Below are 24,703 nucleotides of genomic sequence, written 5' to 3'. Positions count from 1 at the left end.
AATATACAATCTTTCTAACAACCTTCCTCATAGACCTGGACTTGTTCTCAAAACAACGGTTCCTTTCACCCCATATCGCTCACAAGGCAGCCATCACTGCTAACTGCCAAACCATCTTCTCCTCTTTGTCCGCTTTGCTCACATGCCATGTAGTCAAGAAGTCTAGAATAGATTCTAGCATCACCCATTGAGTGTTAAGGGTAGATAAGAGGCTTTCCCAAATCTTCCTAGCAAACGGACAATAGAGGAACAAATGATCCACCGATTTGGCATTGCTCATTCACATAACACAAATGTTGGGGAGCACCATGGATATCTTAATGAGATTGTCAATGGTGACAACCTTCTTTCTTCCTGTTAACCAACAAAAGCTATAACCTTTGAGGGTGCTCCATCATCCAAAACCGGTAATTGTGGTGATCAACCAATTTAGGTTGAGTAAGCAGACCATAGAGAGACCGAATTAAAAACATTCCCAAGTTATGAACTACACTACCGCATCTTTTACCTCTGCCTATGGAACAATGAATTTGAGGCTATCCAAAAGGCTAATTCGATTAGCCACTTCCTCATCCCGAAGGCGCCTTTGACATGGGGGAGCCCACACCACCTCACCACTGATCCTGGAATAATGACAAGCTACTAAGAATCTGAGACTTCCTGTCTGGCGCAAGATTGGCGAACCTTAAGAACACCTCCTTTAATTATCTTCCACCTAACCATGAATCCTTCTAAAAAATGATGCAGGACGGAATGATGTAGCCTATTATGATGCCATGAAATTAAAAGACATTAATTAGAGCAATGGCACGAAAATAAAGCTAATTTACCATAAATTTAGAAATTTCATATTCATGACATGTCCAAATTGAAGCCTATGATTGTCCCACAATGCGAATCTCATAAATTATTGATTAACTGGGACATATGAGAGATAATGAAATTGCATGGTGCAATGTCATGACCATGCGTGGTGGGACACCATGACCATGCCCGGAAGCTTATAGAAGCTAAGGAATGAATGGATTTTTTATTTTTATTTTTTTTGGGGGGGGGGGGGAGGGGGGGTGTCAAGTCACAATTGCCAACTTAAACTAATATTCCAATTTAAACTAAGAAGGCAATTCACACTAAGGCTTCCAAGCCAATAGTGGGTCCAATTACATAAACTACAAAAGATATACCAATTAGGTAGCTAGTCTATAATTGATAGTGTACATATGTGTGTGGGATGTGTTAACTATTTCAACCATAGCATTCATCTAACCATGCATACATATAATTCAACTAAACAATCACATAAAGATAATTAGAAAAGTGCTCAAATGACAATTCCAAACATAAGCATGTATAGTGGTTTAGTTTCCTACTCCGCTCTTGGCGGACGCACTCACATCGAGTGTTCCAGTATTAACTATCGGAGGTTTTAAATCAGGTTCACCTCTAACCTTTACGGCCCAATTCAAGGACCTACCACGTCCTCACTCGTGTTGGTGGCCTACACAAGGAATTACCACATATACACCCGTGTCGGTGGCCTACACAAGGATTTACCTAGCGTACACTCCCGTAAGTGACTTTGGTTAGTTTTTTTATCGGCTAACCAACAACCTCGGTCTTAGTTCAAGGACTTATGTTTACTCTCACCGGAGGCTCCCACGAAGACTAACACGTACGTGTGTCTGGTGAATTTGACCTTACACAATAGTCATGGTTCTACACAAGAACCTATTCGAGTTTGAGTAACAAACTCTTACCCTCAATCCTACACAAGGAAAGAGAGTATGGACTCACTAATTGACACTTGTTGAATTGAGCCCCTTTAACGTGCCACGCTTGGGTTGCTTGATCGATGCTCTCATGTGCTCCAATCAGCTTCCCTTGTGCTCCCTAGATTGTTGAAGTCGGTCTTCTTCCACTTTCTTGAATCGGTCACCTTGCAATGATGCTCCAATGAGGCTGGCAAGGTAATGGGAGGGTTTTGGTTAAATCTTCTACAACTAAAGGCTTAGTTGGTTTCCAAATGGGGATTCACTTAGAAGGGCATTCTAGAGGTTTGAAAGACCAAGAGTTTTCCTATTGGATTGGTATCTATCCTCTAAAGAATGCAAGGAAATAAGATCAAGTTTATAAAGAGCTTGGAATGTTCGTTAAAGTGATTACACACATGCAATGTGACTTGAACCCCTTTTGATGAGAGCTTAGAAGTGTTGGGATACACTAGGGCTTCAAACTCACTCACAAACCATGCTTTTGCCCAAGGCCTGTATGCCCCTTTAAAGGAGTTAAGATTCAACAGTAAAAAAACGGACAAAAAACGGCCGGTTCGATCGATCGAGTGATGCCTTCAATCGATCAAATTCCCCTTCGAAGGGTCCCAATAGACATTTAGTTGTTAGACATTTATGGGCACCTTCGATGGATCGAACCCGATCGATGATTGCTCGATGGGATCAAACATCCATTGAAAACTGTTGTTTTGGGGCAATTACATATACAATAGCTTTGCACCTCTTCTAGCCTTATTTATCATGTTCCAATTGGGCTTCTAAGGCTAAGGGATGATCACCAAGAGTTTACTTATTAAGTTTATGACTATCTAGAAGTATTGGTTGTTTTGGGTCAAGGTTAGGGTCACCAAAGTACCTCATATACCTATTCTTTGCTTCTTGATGCTCCAAGTCTTCATGTGTCTTCGGTCTTCAGCTTCCGATAGCTCAACCAACTCCCTGACACACCAACACACGTGATTGATAGACAAGGTGTACAAATAAGTGCACTAACAGATGGAACCCTCATTCTAGCATAGGGTTAAATTTGAATTCAATGGAAATCGTGTCTTGTAGGAGTCTAAACATGTTAGGGCTATTTAAAGGCTAGGGAATGTAGGAAATGAGTTTGGGTTATCTAAGCTTAGAAGAATTAGAGTTGAGGTTTTGGGAGGTTTTGGGTTAAGATTTCAGATTTTAGGTTTAAGGGATTTAGGATTTAGGGTTTCTAGAATTGGGAATGTGAGTTTTAGGTAATGGGAATTAGGGATTTATGATTTGAACAAGCGATTTTGGAATTTGGAAATTTTAGGGCTAGGATTTTAGGGAGATTAGGATTAGGGTTTTAGAGATTTAGTGTTTTAAGAACTAGGGTTTTGAAAACTAGGTTTAGATGGATTAGGGGTTGTAGAAAGAAGAAGAATGTAGGTTTAAAAGAAAAAGAAAAAAATAGAGATCAAGAAGGAAGGAAGGAAGAAGATAAGAGAAGATGATACCTTGTTGAGAAGAGAGAAAAATAGAAAAGATAACTAGGGAATCACTCCCTGTGGTTTTGCATTACCAATCCAATTACATGATGAAATTTTGCTCAAAGTAAAAGGAGAGAAATCTCTTTCATTCATAACATATATAATGGCTAGGGTTGGGATGTCTAATCCTTTATAGTATCAGAAAAGACCTTTTACAAAAAGGCGCTCTCAGATAAGATTCTCAACATAAAGACACTTAAAGAATTAAAAGTTGTTCCTAACTCCCTAATCTCAATACATATATGTGATATACCAAAAATATCGAAACATGTAAACAAACTAAACAACTAAGCTATTTCGTGGCCCATGGGGGTCCACGATCAAGTTGTCCGATGATGATGATCCAACGGTCCAATCATCCTGTCCACTCAATCCAACGGTCTGATGTCCATCAAGTTCCTATATGTAGCCCACATGCATCTTCGCAGTGTGGGGTCCTCAAAGATGCACGAACATGCATGTGGGGTCTTTAACGTGGCCGGGATTGTAAATTGGGCCAAGTGGGCCCTATGTAATGGTCGTTTAGCCATAATGAGATTGGATCAACCCTCATCTTGTATGGTGCTAGGATGTCCGCATCAATAACATATGCGACTACCATTTCCCACATAAAAGGACACTCCTTTGAGCTTGGGGGTCACCATGAAGATAACATTCCAAAATTCGGACGCTCTATATCGCGGTGAGTCCGTAATCTGCCAATCCCCATCACAGATCCCGTACTTGGTAGCCATTGCTTCTTTCCAAGAGTCTTCCTTCCACCATAGCAGACTGCCACATCCACTTCCTTAATAGCACTAGGTTCATGGTATTTTTCTATCCTCTTCACCATTCCATAGGAAGTCTTGTCAAAGCTTTTCCAACTTGTTTGACATGGACTGAGGACATGTGAACGAGGACATAAAATAAAGAGTCATATTTGTGAACGCCTCTTATCTTTAGCTTCAGGTGATTGCCCAAAGATAAATGATGACTTTGCCACCATTCAACCCCTTCATTGAGTTCTTCTGGGTCCCACCTCGATGTATGTGTTGTTTATCCACTTCGTCCATCAATTTTGCTTGCTCAATTTAGGGCATGGTCCCAAAAATGAGGAGATCCAAATCTCATGTGGACCACACCATAGGAAAACATTGGTGCTTAAACGGCCAATATTAAAAATTTCTTAGGGCCCATTGTAATGTTCATTTGCCATCTAACTTGTTGATAAGGTCACATAGACCTGGATGAAGGGAAAAACAAAATTAGTAGCTTGGTCCAAAACTTTTGTGGTTCCAAGAAATTTTTAATGGTGGGAAGTTAATCCCTATTGTGTGGTTCCCTTGAGATTTGGATCTACCTCATGTTTTGGACCATGCCCTAAATGAGCCAGCAAAACGGATGGATGGCCATGGATATACAACACATACACTGAGGTGGGCCCCACATTTAGGGCCTCACCTACTAGTGATCCACCTAAGATTTGGATCTACCTCATTTTTGGGACCATGCCTTAAAATGAGTCGGAAAAACAGATCAAAGACATGGATATATAACACATAGATCGAGGTGGGCCCCACATTTAGGGCCTCACCTACCAGTGGTCTACCTAAGATTTGGATCTACCTCATTTTTTGACCATGCCCTAAAATGAGTTGGTAAAACGAATGGACGGCATGGATATACAACACATACGTCAAGGTGAGCCCCACGTACAAGGTCCTAAAAAAATTGCACATGAGGCATATATTTACTCAAAATTAACCAATTAAATTATGGGACCATTGTTGCTAAGTCACAATCCCAAAATCAAATTGTTTGAACGATTTTAATAATTAATTTGTAGACACTTGTTTTTGAAATAGCCCCGTTTGATATTTTTCATTCTTGACCGTGCAGTAAATGTTTACCGATCCATTAGTGGGATAAGTGCCAATGGATTGGATGAATTTATGGCTGATTTGGGGCATCGAGTGGTCCGCCAAATCGGTCCCAAATCAACAACACTATTCACCCGAATTTAGTTTCAATTCTTTCATAAGATTTATTGGGGGAAATGATATCCAATTGTTAGGTATGGGAATTATATAATAGGACACAAAAGTATCTAGACTCCGTATGCTGAAATGAAATCTATGTGAGTCATGAGATATGTAATGAACCAATACTATAAATAATAGTAAAACCTGCAAATGTGAGATGTTTTGGTATTACATTCACTCTAATAAATTTATCATTGATATTATATAGTTAAGAAAATTAAATATAGAAGGTTTGCAGTTAATACCAGGTTGTTAGGTTCATAAATTCATCAGACAGCCCAATATAACATTCTCACAAAAGAGTGGACCACACTACCACAAACATGTTCAAAACAAGAAATAAATGCATATTTGGAATAATTACATTTTCTAGATTTTTTGAGCAAAAAATTAATAATTAATCAACTAAGACGGGGTCGTATCAGCCGTTATGCCCCCCATATCGGCCGTTACACCAATACTCTGTATCAATAACGGTGGTGACCATTATGGCCACAGTTATCAACACGGAACACCATGCCAATCGCTTTGTAAAATCCTATTTCATGTTTCTTTTTTATCGCTGTCTGGAGGAGATGCCACTTAGCTTCTTTCTTGATAAAGTTGGTGCCTTAGACATTAATATGGGTTATTTTGTGTGGTATAGTTTTTTCAGTTTGTTTTTCTGGGAGGTACGATTTTCATGTCCCACTCCTGTTGGTTGTAATTATTATTTTTTAATTAATAAAATTCCTTGGTTAGCTATAACACTCTGAACGTTAGTGTAAAGGTTGTATTTGATGCAGAAAGTTGAATTTTTGACATTCTATTGATATTTACCAGCATTCAGAGTGGGAAAGTACCCCTTGAGTTGCAGTTTTGTTCCTTTCATCTCCAATATGAAGCTAATGTTTTGGAACTTGGAGCAGAGGCCCTCATTACCATGATGTGCTGTAACGGTAATGGTGATGGTCGTTACGACCACCGTTACTGTTACGATACGGGCTGTAACGGCTATTGCGGCCCCCATAGCAGACATTATGGTCTCTCCCTCCCTCCAACCCCGTAACATGCAACGACCGAGACAGCCCCATAATGGCTGTTACGGCACACCTTGCTCAGTATGAATGCTTAGGGCCTATTTGCTAAATGCCTAGTTAACTGTAACTATTAACTATTAGAGATCATATTTCCTTTTGGTAAGAGATTAAAAATAATCTTGATAACCAACAATCCTGATCTCAAATACACAGTGATGATTAAATAAAATGACATGAACTCATGGTATTTAATAACGGTAACCGGTGACCAACGGCCAGCCTTATGGCCATTACAATCTGGGCCATAATAGCCATTATGGTTCCCATAATAGTTGTTTTTTTAAAGGAAAAAAATGTATAGGCCCCATATCATCCTTGCCTCGGCCTGTTATTGGCTTGTATTGGTCCATTACAGCCTTGTATAGGTCCATTACAGCCTTGTATTGGTCCGTTACGGCCCTATATTGGTCCGTTACGGGTCATTCTTTTCAAATCGGGCATTATGGGCCATAGCGCATAATTGGCACCACTGTTACCATTACATAACAGTTGTTATGGCCGCAATGTAACTGTTTTCTAATACCATGCATGGACTCATTTCTAGGTGTCTATGAAATTGGCCCTTTGGATATTACCATGTCTGGTTATTTCCACTTGATAAGGTGAATGATTGTCATCTGATTATATAATGCATGTTTCTGTTGAAGTATGGCTTACCTCAAGATGTTTTCTTAAAATTGTATCTATAATATATATATAGCTTTTGGATATTTTTGCCCCCCAATTGGTTTCATAGGGTTGAAAACTTTGAATATTTAAAGGACATGAGAAGACATTTCAAATGCAGACGGGGGTATTTTGGGAACTGGAAAATGTGGTTTTTGTTGTCTACCTTAGTGTTCAGATTTCAGCCCTGCAAAAAGCCTGCAATGGCTTAGATTTTACCTGCATCTTTTTAATTCTTTAATGCAAGTGACCCACTGAAGCTTCTCCTCTTTATCTGTAGCCCCCACGCAACATGATAATACTGTGCAACAAAGCTTTTGTGGGGTCCACTGTCATGATTATGTGAAGTACATACTGCACATCTATTGCGCCTGCTCATATTAGGATGTCAGACAAAAAAAATGAGGCAGATATTAGTGGCCACAGCATAGGAAAAACATGGATAGGGATCGCCCACTGTTGAAACCTTGATTCCCTTCTGCATGTTGGCACCTTTGCTACAAGTTCTGTTTTTATTCCCCCTTTGTTGATCTCTCTCTCTCTCTCTCTCTCTCTCTCTCTCTCTCTCTCTCTCTCTCTCTCTCTCTCTCTCTCTCTCTCTCTCTCTCTCTGTTCCCCTAGTAATGTTATAAACCACATGATCTCTCTCTCTCTCTCTCTCTCTCTCTCTCTCTCTCTCTCTCTCATTTCCCCTGGTAACGTTATAAACCACAATATCATGTTTATTTTACATTGTTTCTTTGTTTGTGCCTCTTAGTTTATTTCCACTGCCAATCTCTTGCAGGTAATATTTTGTCAGGAGATTCTTTTGGCTGGGCTTGTTTCATGGTTTAGGGATGAGCCAGTTCATACTAAGACCAATAAAATAAGATGGATGTATTAAAAAAAAATAAAGAAAGAAAGAAAGAAGAAAAGAAGAAATTTTTTTTTGATGCCTGTTTGGCATTCGTAATTCTTGTACTGTAGCTTCAAGTGAGCAAGTAGAAGAAGAGAAGGTGGGAGAGTCGGTTCTGAAACAAGAAAATGAGTATAGTTTTGAGAGAAGCGGCAAAATCCTCCTTGCCAAGAAATGTATGCTGATGAGAGGTACTATTATTTGTATTTTATTAGTATGAGATAGATAATCAAATGGATTTGCCTTCTCTTGCTGTTTCCTTTTCTCCTTGCGTGTTCCTCGGACATTCCAATAGGACTATTTTTCTTTTTTTGGTTTTCTTTTTCCTTCTCTTTTTTCTTTATATAACATGCAAACGGAAAAATAGTCCCCTCTGCTATTTTCTCTCTCTCTCTCTCTCTCTCTCTCTCTCTCTCTCTGCACAATTGTATCTGACTCTTACAATGGATTAAGGCTGTGTTTGGATGTCTGCCAAATTGGGAATGGAGTGGATATAGTGGCCAAATGGAAAGCAATCCATTCTGCTAATGCTTTTGGGATGGCAGCGCCTGAAGAGATTGCCTGAGGCATCCAAACACAACCCAGTCGACAAGACCATTGATTTTGACTACTCTCCTTGCCCCAGTTGTGGAGGAACTACGATGCTCAATTCCCTTACTTCAGTCCATTTCAGAGATTTGCTAGAATGAGTACCTTTGACATGTTGCAATACGATACTCCATGACATCCGCTGTTGGATCAGGGTCCTTTCAGTGAGCCAAACTGCTTAGATGATGAGCCTTACCATGGATGGAGGATACCCAAAAACACTCCCAGATTGAAACATTTGAACGATCTGATTATTCAAAGGCCAAGGAGACTATCCGTATTCAAAGGAAAAGATTCAAATGATCAAAGGGTGAAAATACCCCAATCCATGAATTCTTGTTTTTCAGTTATCACTAATTATCACTCATCCAAGGTCAGTCCCATCATATAAATGGTTGGATCATTGAAAGATGACTTCAGATCCAAAGGCTAAACTCCCCACCCTTTGTAATTGGTTTTGGGATGTGTTGCAGCAAACGTCAATCATTTCAAACCAGGCTTTGATTGCTTAGCCACTTTTTGGCGGCTATCTTGGATTCCATACATACTTTGGATATGTATGATATCTGAGCTAATGACAGGGAAGGATCCCCTTGGGGGTGAGAACCCAAAAATGAAAACGAATCCAATGGTTAGTATAGAAAAAAGAAAGAAGATGAATGGTCAACAAAGTTTGATCTTTGGGAACAAGACTCTTTACTCTTCCAACTCCCAGCGAGTGCTACAGCATGCAAGAATCGGTTGGTTTGGCTCACTCCAGTAGGCCACGTTTACGTGCCATTGCCCATGAAATGAGACCTGCCGTTGTTGGCTAGCCATATGTGCATGTTATTGGTAAATTCCTTTTAACAGTCCATTACTAACACATGCAATGATCCAATGTGCATTGTGGAGCCAAACTGACTACTGATCCAGATTATCAAGAACCTAACTAATATGCCAAAAGCCCTAGGACTGATGGTATGTGTAAAGTTAAACTATTAAAGCATTGAGATGGTAACATTCCACCATGCCCCACGGCTGAAGTCTGCAGCAGCCCAGTGGAATGTATAAAGTTAAGCTATTAAACCCTTGGGATGCTAACATTCCATCACGCTCCACAACCAACATCTGCAGCAGCCTACCCTGTGGAGGCACTTACTCTGGCCTCTTTTTCAGGTAGCCCTCTCTCTGCATTGTCCCAGCATTCACTTTGGTCCACGTTGCCCCTTCCAAGGGTCACCTCTTCTGTGAATCGAACTCATGCTGTGGTAGACCCTTCTGTGAATTGAACTCGTGCTGTGGCGGACATGGGGTTGGCTTTGACACCAATTTTTAAGAACCTAATCAATAGGCCAAAAGCCATGAGACTGATGGAATGTGTAAGGTTAAGCTATTAAACCCTTGAGGTTGTGGCTGGGGTGAGAGACACTCCACTGCTTACTCATGCTTTTACTTGTGCCAATGCGAATGTGTGTGAAGCCCAAGTCTGTCAAATCAGAGGGCCTGCTTTGCGCACTGTCCAAAATTAGGCTGTCTGCTCATCCAGGGGTCACATATTATATTGAAGGTGGGCCATTGGCCAAATTCGCTGAACTTTTGTTTCTTTTATGGACATGTGAGCCACCTAAAGTATGGGACTGATGCTATTTTGGGAGCAAGGTATTTTACATGGTGAGCCCCATCTGATGGGTGGCTTGGATCTCAAACATACTTACCCCATATGGTGGGCCCACCACCTTAGGGAAGATGCCAATCGGACCATGATAGGGGATGCTAGCCATTTAGAAGATGCTGTTATGCCCAAAAGTCATTCGGTGAGCGGATGTACTTATTAGTTCAATGAAGTTAGTCGTTTCCACTTGTTGTTTAGGCTGCGTTTGGCTGCAACAATATCATAAGATTTCATGATTAAACAGTCTAATTTGGTGCAAATTATCGTGATATTTCATGAAATTTGTTTGGACCAAACTCGCCCTTAATTATTTAGTACCATATTTCCTTTTATTAAATAAAAGGGGGCTTTTGACATTTAAACCTCTAATAGTTAGTCCATTGTCATAGAAATCCCTCCCTTATTATTATTATTAAATAAACCTTACCTTATCTAAATAAAGTATAAAGTGCCTTCATTTTAACTCTGAACCAGCACAAAAGTGATGAAAATGATTATTTGGGCATGTAACTGATGTGGCTTCACTATAATGTTTGTATGAAATATATTTAATTCATTTGTTGCACTGATTCATGTTTAGGCCATGTGCTTAAAACTTAGGTAGATTCAAAACTATGAGCAGATAGGACGTCCACCGTTGAAACCTTCTCAGGACTTGGAGAAGTTTTGGATTAAGCATATCTTTGTATTAGGACTTAATCTTAGTGGAAATATCCTTATGAATGAGTTGGATCGCATATGAGAATAGGCATTATGTCAGTAACTAATAGCAGCCCAAATGCTCTCATATGAACTTGTTCTCATGAAAACTTTGTGAGAACTTCTAATATGTGATGTGGCCACAAAATCGAGACGGTCCACTGAATGAGTCATTTTATGAAACTCGCCAGCTAAATTTTTGGCCTGATCTAAAAAACAGGTTATAGCAAAGTGAAAACACTGAGTCCTTTGATTTGCTTCTCACTTTACTATGACTCACTGGATTTTTAGATCCTTAGGAGTTTCATGAGGTAATTCTTCTAATGAACTGTCTGGATCTTGGGAGTTTCATGAGGTAAGTTTTCATGAGAACCAGTTGGAGGAGAGCATTTCTTCTTAACGGAAATAAGGTAAATGGTTCCAGTGGCAAAGGGCTTTCTGATCTTATAAACGATTGAGTCATGGGATCCTTACCCTTGCTCCGGTGGTAGACTCTTAGGAGTTTCAACACCCGGTCAAGGATTTGAGTACCCATAGGGTGAAATCCCACTAAGGCGTGAGTATGTGGGGGTGTGTGTTAAAAATTAAAAAAATTAAGATAATAAAAATAAAAATAAAAATAAAAAATCCATAGGGTGAAATCCCACTAAGGCATGAGTGTGTGTTAAAAAAAAAAAAAAAAAAAAAAGAGATTGAGTCATGGTTTAAAATGGTAACCAGGGAAGGAAGGACCCAACTTCGGTGGATCTCACGCTATTGCATCCACGCTGTTTGTCCCTTTCGACTGCTTATTTTAGGGCATGATCTCAGAAATGAAACAGATCCAAATCTCAACTGGATCACACCATAGGAAGCGGTTGGGATTGACTATTAAAAACTTCCCGTGGGCCACAAAACCAAGCTGATATTTGTATGGTCGCTTCATCTACTTCTTTGTGACCTTATCATCAGGTTGGATGGAAAGTAAACATTCCAGTAGCCCCAGCAAGTTTTTAATGATGGGTATTCAATCATCAATGTTTTCTGTCATATGGTCTACTGAGATTTAGATATACATAATTTTTGGAATCACGCCCTCCAATGAGCTATCAAAGCGGATGGACGGCGTGGATGTGTGGGCGGGCCCAGTGATTTATCTATTTATCTACACCGTTCATCCTTTCTGTCAGATCATTTTAAGGCATGTACACAAAATTAAGTTAGATCCAACGCTTAAGTGGACCACACCAAAGATGACTGTTGCATTTAATGTAACCAAGCTTATTATTTGGTGTGGTTCACTTGAGCGTTGGATCTAACTCATTTTCGTGCAAGTACTTTAAAATGATGTGAGAAAATGGATGGACGGTGTGGATATACGGATACATCTTCGTGGCCAGAGACGGGCTGGGGTAGGACGTAATCCGCGTCCATACGTCAAACTCCCAATAAAAAAATTCCCTACGTACACAGTCCGCAACATGTGCAGCCTAAGATTTGAAGATACCTAGACTCCTGTGCTCGTTCTTCACCATTTTTAAGCCGAAAGGTAAATCCAGGCCGTCCAAAGTACCGACTCAACCGTGCTCCAAAACTTACAATGAGAAGATACTACAACCGTCTGATATTCCCTCTGAATTAGTACGCTATTTTTAACCATTGATTTAATAGCCATCAACCGGAGATGTATAGTAATACCTGATCAGTCTAGTTTTAGGCTTTGGTCCAATCAACAATGGGACCCACAATTTGGATGGCCTGGATAGCTGTAAAACAGTACCACATGTGAGGAGATGAGTCACCACCATCTTTTCTTTTTTAAATTGTGCAGATGGGCCAACGTCTATAAAAACACATCTTCCTCATTTCCCTCTCCAAAAATCCCATGTATAAATGTTCTCTCTCTCATCCTCCTCTCACTCCCTCTGCTTCTGCTCCTGTCATGGCCAATGCCGCACAGAAAAAATCCCCTTTCTCTACGATGGCGTTAAAGTAAGCCCTAGAATTCCCCAACATCTCCACATCTTCTCTTCTCTTCGCCGTCGCAACCCCAAGAAATCCCCCAAGTCGTCTCCCGCTGAACGAAAGCTCGAGATGGTAATTGATCTGGAAGACATCTCGAATCAGGCCTCGATGTCACTGCGGAGGTTCTTCCGATCATCCGAATCCAGATTCCGTGAATTCGTCTCTGCTGGTGCTGAAACCTTCGCTGATTTGCAGACTCTCGTCACTTTTGACCGGAAAGGACGGATGGTTGTTGCCTGTCGTCGATCGTCTCTGGAATTCTTGGCGAATCTCACCGTCTTGAGCTTCATTCTCGTTTTCGCTGTTAGGGTTTTGGTGAAGTTAGGACTGCGGTCCGGACTCGGTAACTGGGATATGGTTCGGAGGCGGGATCGGAGTCTTGCGGGAAGAGAGGTTGTTGTTGGTAAGAGAATTAAGGAGAGGGGTGATTTTATGGTTTCGGTGAATCCTCTTTCGTATGTTAGAGCGACGGAGAGGAGAAGCGGGGATCGGGTTTTGGACAAACGTCGGGTTTCTAAGAAGGAGACACTGCCTTCGTGGTGGCCAAATTTAATTACCAAGCTGGTTGGGACAGTGGAAAAGGAGTCTCAGAGGGAGGCTGGTAGGCTCATTCGAGGTCAGCATGTTTTTATTTCTTTGGGATTTACAAGTTATTGGAAATCCAGTTTCAATTTCAGAACTCGCCATGAGTATTGTTAGGATTCATCATTGAGTATGGGTATGTTATATGAAGATTTGCTCTAATCCTACGTGCGTGTAGCCTGTTCCATCTACATGCTAGTACATGACCCAATCTGGCATGTGATTTAGGAAGTTTGGTGAAGAATCTGAACGTTTTTAACAGAGATAAATATGTACCAATTTGAAACTCAAATCCTTTGCTAGTGGGCTACAAATTGATCTCCAATCACTTACAGGATCACCAAAATGATAAAAGACAGTATATAAAGGCATAACATCGCATTTCACTGGCATTCTACCAGAGGTGATCTAAAGGGATCACACCAACAGAGTATTGAATCCCATCGTGGGAAACACTAAAAGACTAGAAACCCATTACAATAACCCAAGGGTCTGTTTGTTAAAACTCAATAAAATCCCAGAATGCGGAACCCAAAAAGCGCTTCGTGATTTTTCCAGATTTTTTTGGCGAGAGAGGTCTGGCTTAACTGCGAATACGGAATGCGCTCAGCAGATCCTTCTTAAAAAAAATTGCTTCCAAATTTACTCCTGCACATGTTACCAAAGAGATTTCCTCTCTCTGGAATAGATTGCGTAATACACAACCCAACTTTTAACTTATAGAGGGTCCTTGCTCATGCCTTAGAGGTAGACTCACAAGAGTTTCAACATGAGGTCATGGGTTCGAGTACCCATTGTGGTGAAAAACCATGGTGGTGTGAATGCGTGGGTGTGTGTGGGGTGTGAGTGCGTGTGTAAAAAAAAACTTTTAACTCGTAGAACTTCTCTGGACCCCACTATGATTTATGTGTTAGATCCACAACATCTATTAGCTTTTTCAGATCATTGTAGAACATGAGCTCAAAAAATGAGGCACATCCAAAGCTCAAGTGGGCCACACCACCGAAAGCAACAAGAATTGAACGACTACTGTTGAAACCTTCCTAGGGTCCACTATGAGGTTTATTTGCCATCTAACCTCTTCATAAGGTCACACAGATGTGGATGAAGGGAAACCACGAATATTAGCTTGTTCAAAGCCTTCTGTGGCCCCAAGAAGTTTTCAACGGTAGGCACCCAATTCCAACTATTTCGTGTAGTGTGGCTCACTTGAGTTTTGGTTTCGCCCCATTTTTGGTTTCTTGTCCTAAAATGAGCTTGCAAAATGAATGGACAAAGTAGATTTTCCCCAAACATCACAATGGACCCTACCTAGAATCCTAGCGCAGAAAGTTTCTGCAAAGGCTTTAGCAGGAAATCTGCATCAGATTGCGCATGACGTTGCCAGTAGTGGAAGTGGAATGCATGGTGTGCCACACTCTACCGGCCTGACGTCACCAATTTATGTGGGCCCCACCATGATGTATGTGTTATATTAAAATTGTTCATCCATTTTGCGAGATCATTTAGTGCATGAGACCAAAAAAGAGGTAGATCCAAATCTCAAGTGGACCACACCACAAGAAAATAGTGGTGATTGAATGCTTACCATTAAAAACTTCCTACGGCCCACTGTAATGTTTATTTACCATCCAACCTGTTGATTAGGTCACACAGACCTGGATGAAGGGAAAACACAAATATTATATTGATCAGAGCCTTTTGTGGGGCCAAGAAGTTTTCAATGGTAGGGCGCCCAATTCCCATTGTTTCCTATAGTGTGGCCCACACAAGCCGTAGATTTGCCTCATTTTTGGCCTTATTCCCAAAAATGGCATGAAAAAATGGATGGACGGTGTGTATAAAACATATACGTCATGGTAGGCCCCACATAGCCCCTGACAAGACCATTCGTCTCTAGCTAGGTGCGGGCGTGGCTTTGGTGGATCCCGGATCTGGACAGGCCTATTGACACTAGGAGCGGATTAGGTGTTACCCTTGCCACATGAATAATCGTAATTAAATCCCTACCATTAAAAACTTCAAGGGGGCCACCGGAATGTTTATTTGCCATCCAACTTGTTGATAAGGTCACAAAGACTTGGATGAAGAGACCACACAAATATTAGCTTGATCCAAAACTTTTGTGGCTCAGGAGAAGTTTTTAAGGGTTGATTACCACTGTTTCCTGTATTATGGTCCACCTAAGATTTGGATCTGCTTCATTTTTGGGATCATACCCTTAAATGAGTTTTCAAAACGAGTGGACAACGTGGATATAAGGCACATACATCATGGTGGGCCCCATAGTCACTGATCCCACCCACATCTCCAAATAGGAGACAGGCAAATTTCACTTTTCAATTGGGGCTAATTTCATGTCATTCAAACATGGCTTGACACTTGAAAAGTGACCCACCAAAAATGTGATGAAAATACCATAGGGAACTGGTTGAACAAATCATGACTCCAACTCTAATAAGTAATTGAGCAAAAATAAATTCTATGAATTTGTGGACCATGTAATTGATCTTGTGAACCACACAACCTAATTTGGCCATTGATCTCATCAGATTTGTCATGACCTTGGATCCAGTTCAAATCATCATTCAAGACTTATAGATAGATGGGTCTATCAGATTGTTGATCGACCAACTTGTGTGGCTTGGATGCATCCTTCGTTCAATGCGTATGGTTGTGGATGCATCTTTATGTTTGCATGAGATCTGAGCCATTCATTGGGTGCATCCAACCATGTGGATGCCTTCACCCAAAATTTTTAAGCTGTTCCTTCATTTCATGCACTGTTACTCACCTGATGAGTGGGTTGGCCTGATTTTTGGGCCAGGGCATCTCCACAATGCAGCTTGTGTGACGGCTATCTTGAATATTTGCTACACATGTCAAGTGCTTGGGTGTACATAAGCTGGTCCAACAGATTATTCAGCTTGGTAGAATCAGAATATTTACAGCCATCTCTCCACAATACATGTGGCAACATAACTAATCATTTGGGACCGTCCATCTGGCTGCCCCTAATGTGGATGGCGAATGGTTCAAACTTATCAAATGTCTTCAAAACAATGGAAGAAACAAAAAAACAGTTAAAGGTCACTATTCAAAACTGGGAAGAAGAGAAGTGATGGTAAGGGTTTTCTGATCGGTTTGATTTTTGAAATATGAGATGGCATCCATGGTAGGTACCACTAGGCATCCATGGTAGGTACCACTAGATGGATAGTCCTAGCCGATGCATCTGTGCGGCATGGGTACCTTGGAGAGATGGCCTTACCATATCTCGGTTCTATCATCTTCTCTATCATCTCCTGGCCAGCCTACACATGTTAAGTCTAGCAAACAATGTTGTTAAATAGCATATGCGATCGTGTGCGATTGCATATGCTTGTGCACATATGCGATCGCACAATCGCATATGCGGTCGCACTTTTTTTTTTACATTTTTAAAAAAATTGAAAAAAATCAGAATAAATTATTATATGCCATTGGCCCTTGAAATACATTTAATTTAAGTAAAATAAAACCAATTACATTTATATAATGAATTAAATATTAACTATTAAGTCATCATTCATCAACAATTCTACATTCTACAATATAGTTAACTTTATAACTCAACATTTAACAAATATGAAATATCAATATTCAATATTCAACACTACATATAATGATATACATCAACAATTAACATCAACACACTTAGTAAACAAAATGAAGTAGTTATTTATTTATTATTTATCTAATCATATATATTGATCTACTTGCCATTGTGGCATATCACCACCAAGTCCACCACCACCACCACCACCACCACCATCATCATCATTCGAGTCATCTCCTTCTTCCACATACACTTCTTCTTCTTTCGTTTCTTCATCATCTGTACGTACTAATACTTCATCAACCTCCAATGATGGATGATCTTCAACTTGATCATCATTATCACCATCTCCTTCTTCCATCTCCTCAATCTCTTCAACAGGTTGACGACTACTACTCATCCCCCGGCTCCCCCCCATCTTTTGCCTTCGAGTGGTACTACCTTCATCAGGTGTCGATCCGTATGCGATATCTTCAACTTGTGCCCATGTCAGGTCCTCTCCAGCAAAAACCGGGTCCTGCATCTCTACGAGCCACTCGTTATCTACATCCAACTCATCTAAGTAGATAGGGTCAAAGAAACCGGGCTTTTGTTTCCTAGCTTGGAATCGTTCTTGCAATTTTTAATTGTATTGAACGAAAATCAAGTCGTTGAGCTTTTTTTACTCAAGCAGATTCCTTTTCTTGGTATGAATCTGCAAGAAAGAAAGCACATTTGGTATTAGCTATTTAGGTAATTAATTTAGCTTATGCCTTACACTAAAAAATTAAAGTTTAGTAGTTTACAATTACTAAACAGTAAACAGTCTAAACTTACCTCCTCGAATGTGCTCCAATTGCGCTCGCAACCACTGGCAGAACATGTGAATCCAAGAATCCTTATAGTCAGCTTCTTTAGAGCTGGATCTTTCTTGTTCGGGTCCACTCCATAGGCAGCCCACCAGTCAGCTGAGAAAAACAATTTAAGTAGGTTAGAGAGTGAAACACTTTGCATAAAAACTATTTGTAAGACACTAAGAGTCTAAGACTGACATTCATAGAGTAGTGTTAGTACTTACTGGGTAATTTCATTGTCCGATACCTTATTACGATATCCATTGAGAATATCCCTTCACTTTTCGTGTAGAAGTCCAACAAAGTTGAGATCCTGTTCTCCTCTATCTGGAATCATTATTTCCAAGGCATCAATAAATCCAACCATGTGCATAGTTAGTGCTTCTGTTGGATTAGTAGAAATGAATAAACAGGCTGGGCTAAGGATGTAAGCAGCCGAATACAATGGAGATGATATTTGGCTGCCCCATCTTCCATCTATAATATCTAAAATTGACTTGTAACCACAGTCTCTATAGTTAAAATGGTCCATGATCTTATTTTTCGCCCTCTCCATCTCATCGTATATGTAGCCCATTGCAGGCTTCTTATCCCCGTCCACCAATCGCAAAACAGTGACTAAGGGCTCGGATGCTTTTAGTGCCTTTACCACTTGAGTCCAAAAACTTTGAGAAAGAATTGTTTGTTGAACCCGTTTCCCTTCAGCCTTCTTTGACCAAGGGCTACTTGTAAAATCGGCTGACACTACAAAGCTTTTAAGTTCTGATTTCTTTGCATGTAGCCTTTGTAGTGTTAAAAAGGCTGTAGCGAAACGGGTGACTGCTGGACGTAGCAAGTTACCCTAAATGTGTTTTCTCATTCGACTAATAAGAAGGGCGTGTTTGTACATAAAGATCGTGATTCTTCTAGCTCTTGCAATCACATTTATAAATAATCTACCTATATCTTCTAACATAAGATCAATATAATGGGCCACACATGGGGTCCAAAATAAACGTCGCCTCTTCTCCATAAGAAGACGACCGGCCATTACATACGAGGTGGCGTTGTCTGTAATTACTTGTATAATATATTCCTTACCTATTTTTTCAACTACACTATCTAGTAAGCTAAACAAATATTTTCCTGTATGTGAATGACCTGATGCATCCACGGACTTCAAGAACATTGTCCCAGCTGGACAATTTACCAAAAAGTTAATTAGAGACCGACCGTATCTATCGGTCCATCCATCAGCCATTAGTGAACACCCATATGTTTTCCACGATTCCTTATATTTAGTTATGAAGGATCGTGTATATTCAAATTCAGTTTTCAGGCATGTCTCCCTCATTTCATGATATGAAGGAGGTTTAAGCCCATGTCCAAATTGACTTATAGCCTCAACCATTGCTTTGAAGCTTCTCGATTTAACAACGTTGAAAGCAATGCCTGTTTAGTGAAACCACTTAGCAATATATTGAATAGTGGTTTTCCTATATTTTTGTTTATATCGGTTCTCTAAAGTTGTTTGAGTTGGCCCTTTCCCTTTACCCCTTTGGTCGATCACATCCTCAGGGTGTGGTCTACACCATCTATCCATGGGCCCATGCCCTCGGGCTCTTTTCGAGCCCGTTGGTTGTACTTGTGGTCTAGATTGGCCTGTCGAAGTAGGGGGAGTGGGACTAGCTTCATCTACATTAATTACGTTTATATCTTCATATGCATCTTGTTCCAAATATTCCTCCTGACGTAGGGTACTATCGCATCTCTTTCTTGACTGTTTTTCATATATTCCATGATCTCCCTTCGGATTTTTGGAGTAATTTTGTCGCATGCTTTTTCATTTGACCCCTGTAAATGCGTAAGGTGTTGCTTGCGCCTTGCAATGCCACTGGAACTCACAAACCCACATAACTCACATACTATGTGAGTCTTTTCTGTAACACTGCGGTGGTGCTCATACTTCCAACTTGGGTCATTCGACTTGGGTTTCAAAGAGGAAGATTGGGAAGAAGACATTATGTTGGTGCCTTGGTGGTGTGTGTGTGTATTGATCGCTAGTATAAAAAGTAAACTAAAAACTAAAGTAAAATTACTAAAGTAAGAGACTAAGTAAGACTAAAGAGTAAAGAGATGAGAGAGACTAAAGAGATGAGACTTGAGAGAGAGAGAGAGAGAGAGAGAGAGAGAGAGAGAGAGAGAGAGTTACTACACTTACACTTATAACTACAAGTTACACTTGTAGAGTTGTAGTAGAAGAGAGGGGGGAGAGAGAGATTTACACACAAACACAAGTTACACAAAAATTACAAATTTACAAAAAAAAAAATAAAATTCTTCACTTCTTGGTCTTGTCTTCACTTTTGCCTTGGCCCTTGACCCTTGAGTCTTGAATAGTGGAATATTGTAGACTTGTAAGTTGTAAGTTGTAACAACTAACAAGTTGTGTTGTAAGTTGCAACTTGTAAGACAAAGTAACAATACTAACAAACTAAAAAAAATTTGTTAGAAGTTAGAACTTACAACTTAGAACTTGGATACATATGAATATCTATATGATACGAATCATATGATTATGAAACTTTAAGAGATGATGAGAATATGAGATAAGAAAGAGAGGTAAAAACTAGAATATTAGATAACTAGATAAGAAAGAGAGATAGAAACTAGAATATGAGATAAGAAAGAGAGAAAGAAACTAGAATATGAGATAAGAAAGAGAGATAGAAAGAGAGATACAAAGAGTCTAAGAGAGAGATAGAGAGTAGAAAGAAAGATAGATACAAGAAAGAGAGATATAGAAACTAGAAAGAGATAGAAAGAGAGTTGTGTGAATATGATTATGAATTTATGATCTTTAATTTTTTATAACTTGAAAAAATTAAAAACTAGAAAGAGAGTTCAATGGATGGAGGAGCTTGGTTGTCTTGCTTGCTCTTGAATCTTGAATCCTTGTGGTAGTGTACTTGTCTCTTCCCTTGATTGAAACTTCAATCTTGAAAGAAATATGGATGGAGGAGTGGAGCTTGGGGCTTGGAATTATGTAAGTAAGAGAGAGTGTAAAGACTAAAGAGAGCAAAATAGAGATAGAGAGAGAATTTGAGCTTTGAGTGCATGTAGGAGTGCTTAGAACCCCTTTTTATAGAAGAAAAATCAAGATTAAAAAATAAATAAATTCTGAATGGTCAGAAAACGGTCAAATTTCTGACTGTTGGCCAATATGCGATGGCATATGCTGTATGCGATCGCATACATCGCATATGCGATCGCATATACTCACACATGTGGCATATGCGATCGCATGTGTAGTGATTGCATATGCCACTGGCGCATATGCGATCTAGGCTTGAGTATGTGCATATGCGATCGCATGTGTGAATGTGCGATCGCACATGACAACACTGCTAGCAAACCTTTATCATGCAAATGGGCGACAAACAATCCTTAATAACATGGACAAATAGAGTAATGAGAGTAAGTGTATGGTGTTGTTACTTCTGCCTTAATTATCAAGAACTCTATCACCATAGATGTGGCAAGTGTGTACCAAATCCAATTTGTTTATATGCTAGGCCTTAACATGGCTGTGATGCACCCAAATATTACAGCTAGAGCTGGGCAATCCTGACCCGATCCGACCCGATCTAATCCGATCCGACGGTCTGGATCGACGCGGCTCGAGTAGGCCAATCCAGATCCGAAATCTTTTCGGATCGAGTTCGGATCAATAGTAATTCGAACCTATCCGATTCGGAACCCTATCCGATTGGATCCGACCCGGGCCGATCCGATCAGATCCGGATCTAGTACGTGTAATGTATATTTAGATATTTGCTATTTTACCCTAAGGTATATATATATACCCTTTCTACCCGCATCTTCCTCTTCTTCCCCTCTCTTCGGCAATCCCATTGACTCGTCTCCTCTCCAAGTAGCCACCAGCGTCCTCCTCACCGGTGCCATCTCCGTCTTCCTTTTCTTTGCTCCTCTAGCCACTGATTTGGAGCACTCTCCCTTCTTCAACCTCCACCTGAGGCTAGGCAGATCCGCTTTGAAGATGTGTGCTTCCGGAGTCCCCTTTGAATCTTCTCGATGCGCTTTTCGCTAGCTTCATCTCCGGTTGGGTCAGCGATATGAACAGTCTGGATTACTGCAAAAGTTAGAGCGATGCCAAGTGTACGGTTGAACAGTCTCTGCCATTTTAAATTTGCTTAAAACTAACATTGGAGTCCGGTCATGTTAATTTTTGTGGGTCCCACTACTAAACAGAGGAATGACGTGTACCTCCAGTAAAATATACATTTCTCTCTGCATTCTCTGCCATGATAAAAAGCTGAGACATGTCAGACGAACCTTCCCCTACTTAAATGCAACCCCCCGCCACTTTACGAATGCTTTTTTCCTCTGCGAAAGATTGTAATGCAATACAGCCGGAAGAACCAGAACGTGGTAGTTTCGTCTCTCTACTGTCCAAGAGGGATGATGATTCGTTAATCTGAACCGTCCATTTGTTGAGAAATTGTTTAGATGGAAGATTTCTTGAAATATACATTGATTGGGTGATATTAAGGGATGGAAAAGTTTCCCTCAAAGAAACGGCTGAAAATGAATGTCTAAGTCACTGGAGTGAATTGGAAAAAAACTCTATACATGGGATTCTCTCTTTCACGTGATTTTCTGAAAAGTGAAACCTTCCTTGAAAGGACCCACAGATGGACGGACCCGATTGATGTCCGTGACGTGTACACCACATATAGGGCTCTACCATATCTTCCACCAGCCTGACGTGATTTTTCTATGCTACGTGTAGGGAGAATGTCTAACGGAAGCCTATGTGGGGCCCGCCGTAATGTTTATGTGACATCCACTCCATCCATCAGTCACGGCAGCTTAGTCAGGACTCAAGACCCAAAAAAAGTAGGTCTGGAGCTCAAGTGGGCCGCACAACAACAAACAATACAGGGCCGTTCAAAAGGTATGACCCACCGTAGGTCTGGAGCTCAAGTGATTCTGTAGATGCTTACCATTGAAATTGTACTAAGGTCTAGGGTAATGTTTATATGTCATCCAAGCCGTTCAAAAGGTATGACCCACCACGACGAAGAAAAAATAAAAATATCACCCAAGTCTAAGAATCCCATGGCCCCATGAAGGTTTCGATGGTGGGCGTCCCTGTCACGCTGTTTACTATAGTTAGCCCCCTTGAGTCAATGGATGTAACTGATTTTTGGGCTCAATGGCTAATGGACGGTGTGGATGTCACACAGAATCGCTGGGGCCCCACAGAGCCGTCAGTAGCACGGTTGCTATAATCACAGGCACTTGGTTGAGTCAATGAAGCTAGCAAGCAAGGAGAGAGAGAGGGACAGAGAGGCAGGCTAAAAAGCACGGTGTTTGGTTTCATAGTCTGAGAGCGGTTTTGGTCGTGGCTTTTTCCAAAACTACTCTTTTTTAAAATCTCTACTTTCTCTCATTCTTTCTGGTTTGGGATCTCTGTCTGCGTCGCAGCTGCAGCTGCTACAGGTTGCAGAGGGATTTCCCGACCAATCCGAACCTTGCCGAATCCGATCTGACTCGGGTTTCTTGACCGAGTCGGCCTCGGATCGGATCAGACAATGTGTATTTCGGGTCGGTCCGAGTAAGGTGACCCGGACTCGGTCCCGGATCGGATCGAGTTCGGGTCAGGCCATTGCAATTTCTGGTCGGATCGAGTTTCGTCCAATCCGATCTGACTCGGTCCGATGCCCAGCTCTAATTACAGCGGCCAATTAATTGTTTTCAAGAATGGTTATGATATGATTGTATATGTCAGTCATATCGTAATTGTGTATGTTCCCATTGTTACAAAATACCAGGGTGAATTGGCTAATTGGGAAAAATGGCCGTATTGGCTGAATACGGGCCATATCACCACCTCACAAGGTTGATGTGCCCTATATGGATCGATATAGTCCTGAAGACCCTCTTTTGTTTTGTTCCGTTCTGTCTCTCTCTCTCTCTCTGTTTTTTCGGTTCAACGCTAGATGAAAGCTTAGAAACTTATTTTAAACTAAGAGTGGTGCTATATTTGGAGGAAACACAACGTTTTAGTGGAATTCAATGAATCAAAGTGGAATGGATCATTTTGGGAAAAATTAGAAGGGGCAAACCTTCACTTTCTTTCATTTCTCTCTCTCTCTCTCTCTCTCTCTCTCTCTCTCTCTCTGTCTGTCTTCAACCACTAAATTTTGTTTGATTTGTGTTCAATTAGGGCCTAAATGGTTGTCGTTCAATAGGTTAAGTTGACAGGCAACATTCTTATCAAAGAATGTCCTCGATTCACCATTGAATATATGTTGTGAGCAATGTTTTAAATATCAACAATATTGGCCGATATATCCCATGATATATCTTATATCCTACCCGTGCGATATGAAATGCATTGTGTCGATATCATTGTTTTCAGTATCACTTGTAGTGTAGCGTATGCTACGTAGCATAGTGTAGCTAAAACGCTACGCAGTGTATGCAGGTAGTGTAAGCTACCGAGCATGTAGCGTACTCTACATGTAGTGTAGCGTAGCATGTAGTGCAGGTAGCATATGCTACTTGAAATCTCTTTTTGGTAGTTTTCCTTCTATGCTAGTTCAACACCTATTTTAAAATGTTGGTGACTCATCCCCTTCACATGTGGCACTATATTAGATCAATTTGGACCATCCAAATTGTGGTCCATATCGTGGATAGAGTTCTTAGATCAATCTGGACCATCCAAATTGTGGTTCATATTGTGAATTTGTGATGTTTTAATAAAAAAAAGAGGTC

General features: G+C 40.6%; 2 protein-coding genes across 2 annotated transcripts in view; both read left to right on the top strand.

Annotated features, from left to right (window-relative positions):
* Nucleotides 1-8,207, top strand: part of LOC131240068 (CMP-sialic acid transporter 2-like) — a 60,199-nt gene extending 51,992 nt beyond the window's left edge. The window contains exon 16 of the mRNA XM_058238089.1: nt 7,849-8,207. The gene's annotated coding sequence lies outside the window, so the exon portion shown is untranslated. The remainder of the gene's footprint in view (nt 1-7,848) is intronic.
* A 4,503-nt stretch (nt 8,208-12,710) lies between these two features.
* LOC131240066 (uncharacterized) overlaps nt 12,711-24,703 on the top strand; it is a 63,382-nt gene continuing 51,389 nt past the window's right edge. The window contains exon 1 of the mRNA XM_058238086.1: nt 12,711-13,520. Within this exon, the coding sequence (XP_058094069.1) occupies nt 12,773-13,520 (748 nt within the window). The 5' untranslated portion in view covers nt 12,711-12,772. The remainder of the gene's footprint in view (nt 13,521-24,703) is intronic.

Source organism: Magnolia sinica, chromosome 3 (genome assembly GCF_029962835.1).
Source record: "Magnolia sinica isolate HGM2019 chromosome 3, MsV1, whole genome shotgun sequence".
NCBI lineage: Eukaryota > Viridiplantae > Streptophyta > Magnoliopsida > Magnoliales > Magnoliaceae > Magnolia > Magnolia sinica.
The sequence above is the reverse complement of the archived record's forward strand: the minus strand, read 5'-3'. Positions and strand labels throughout refer to the sequence as shown.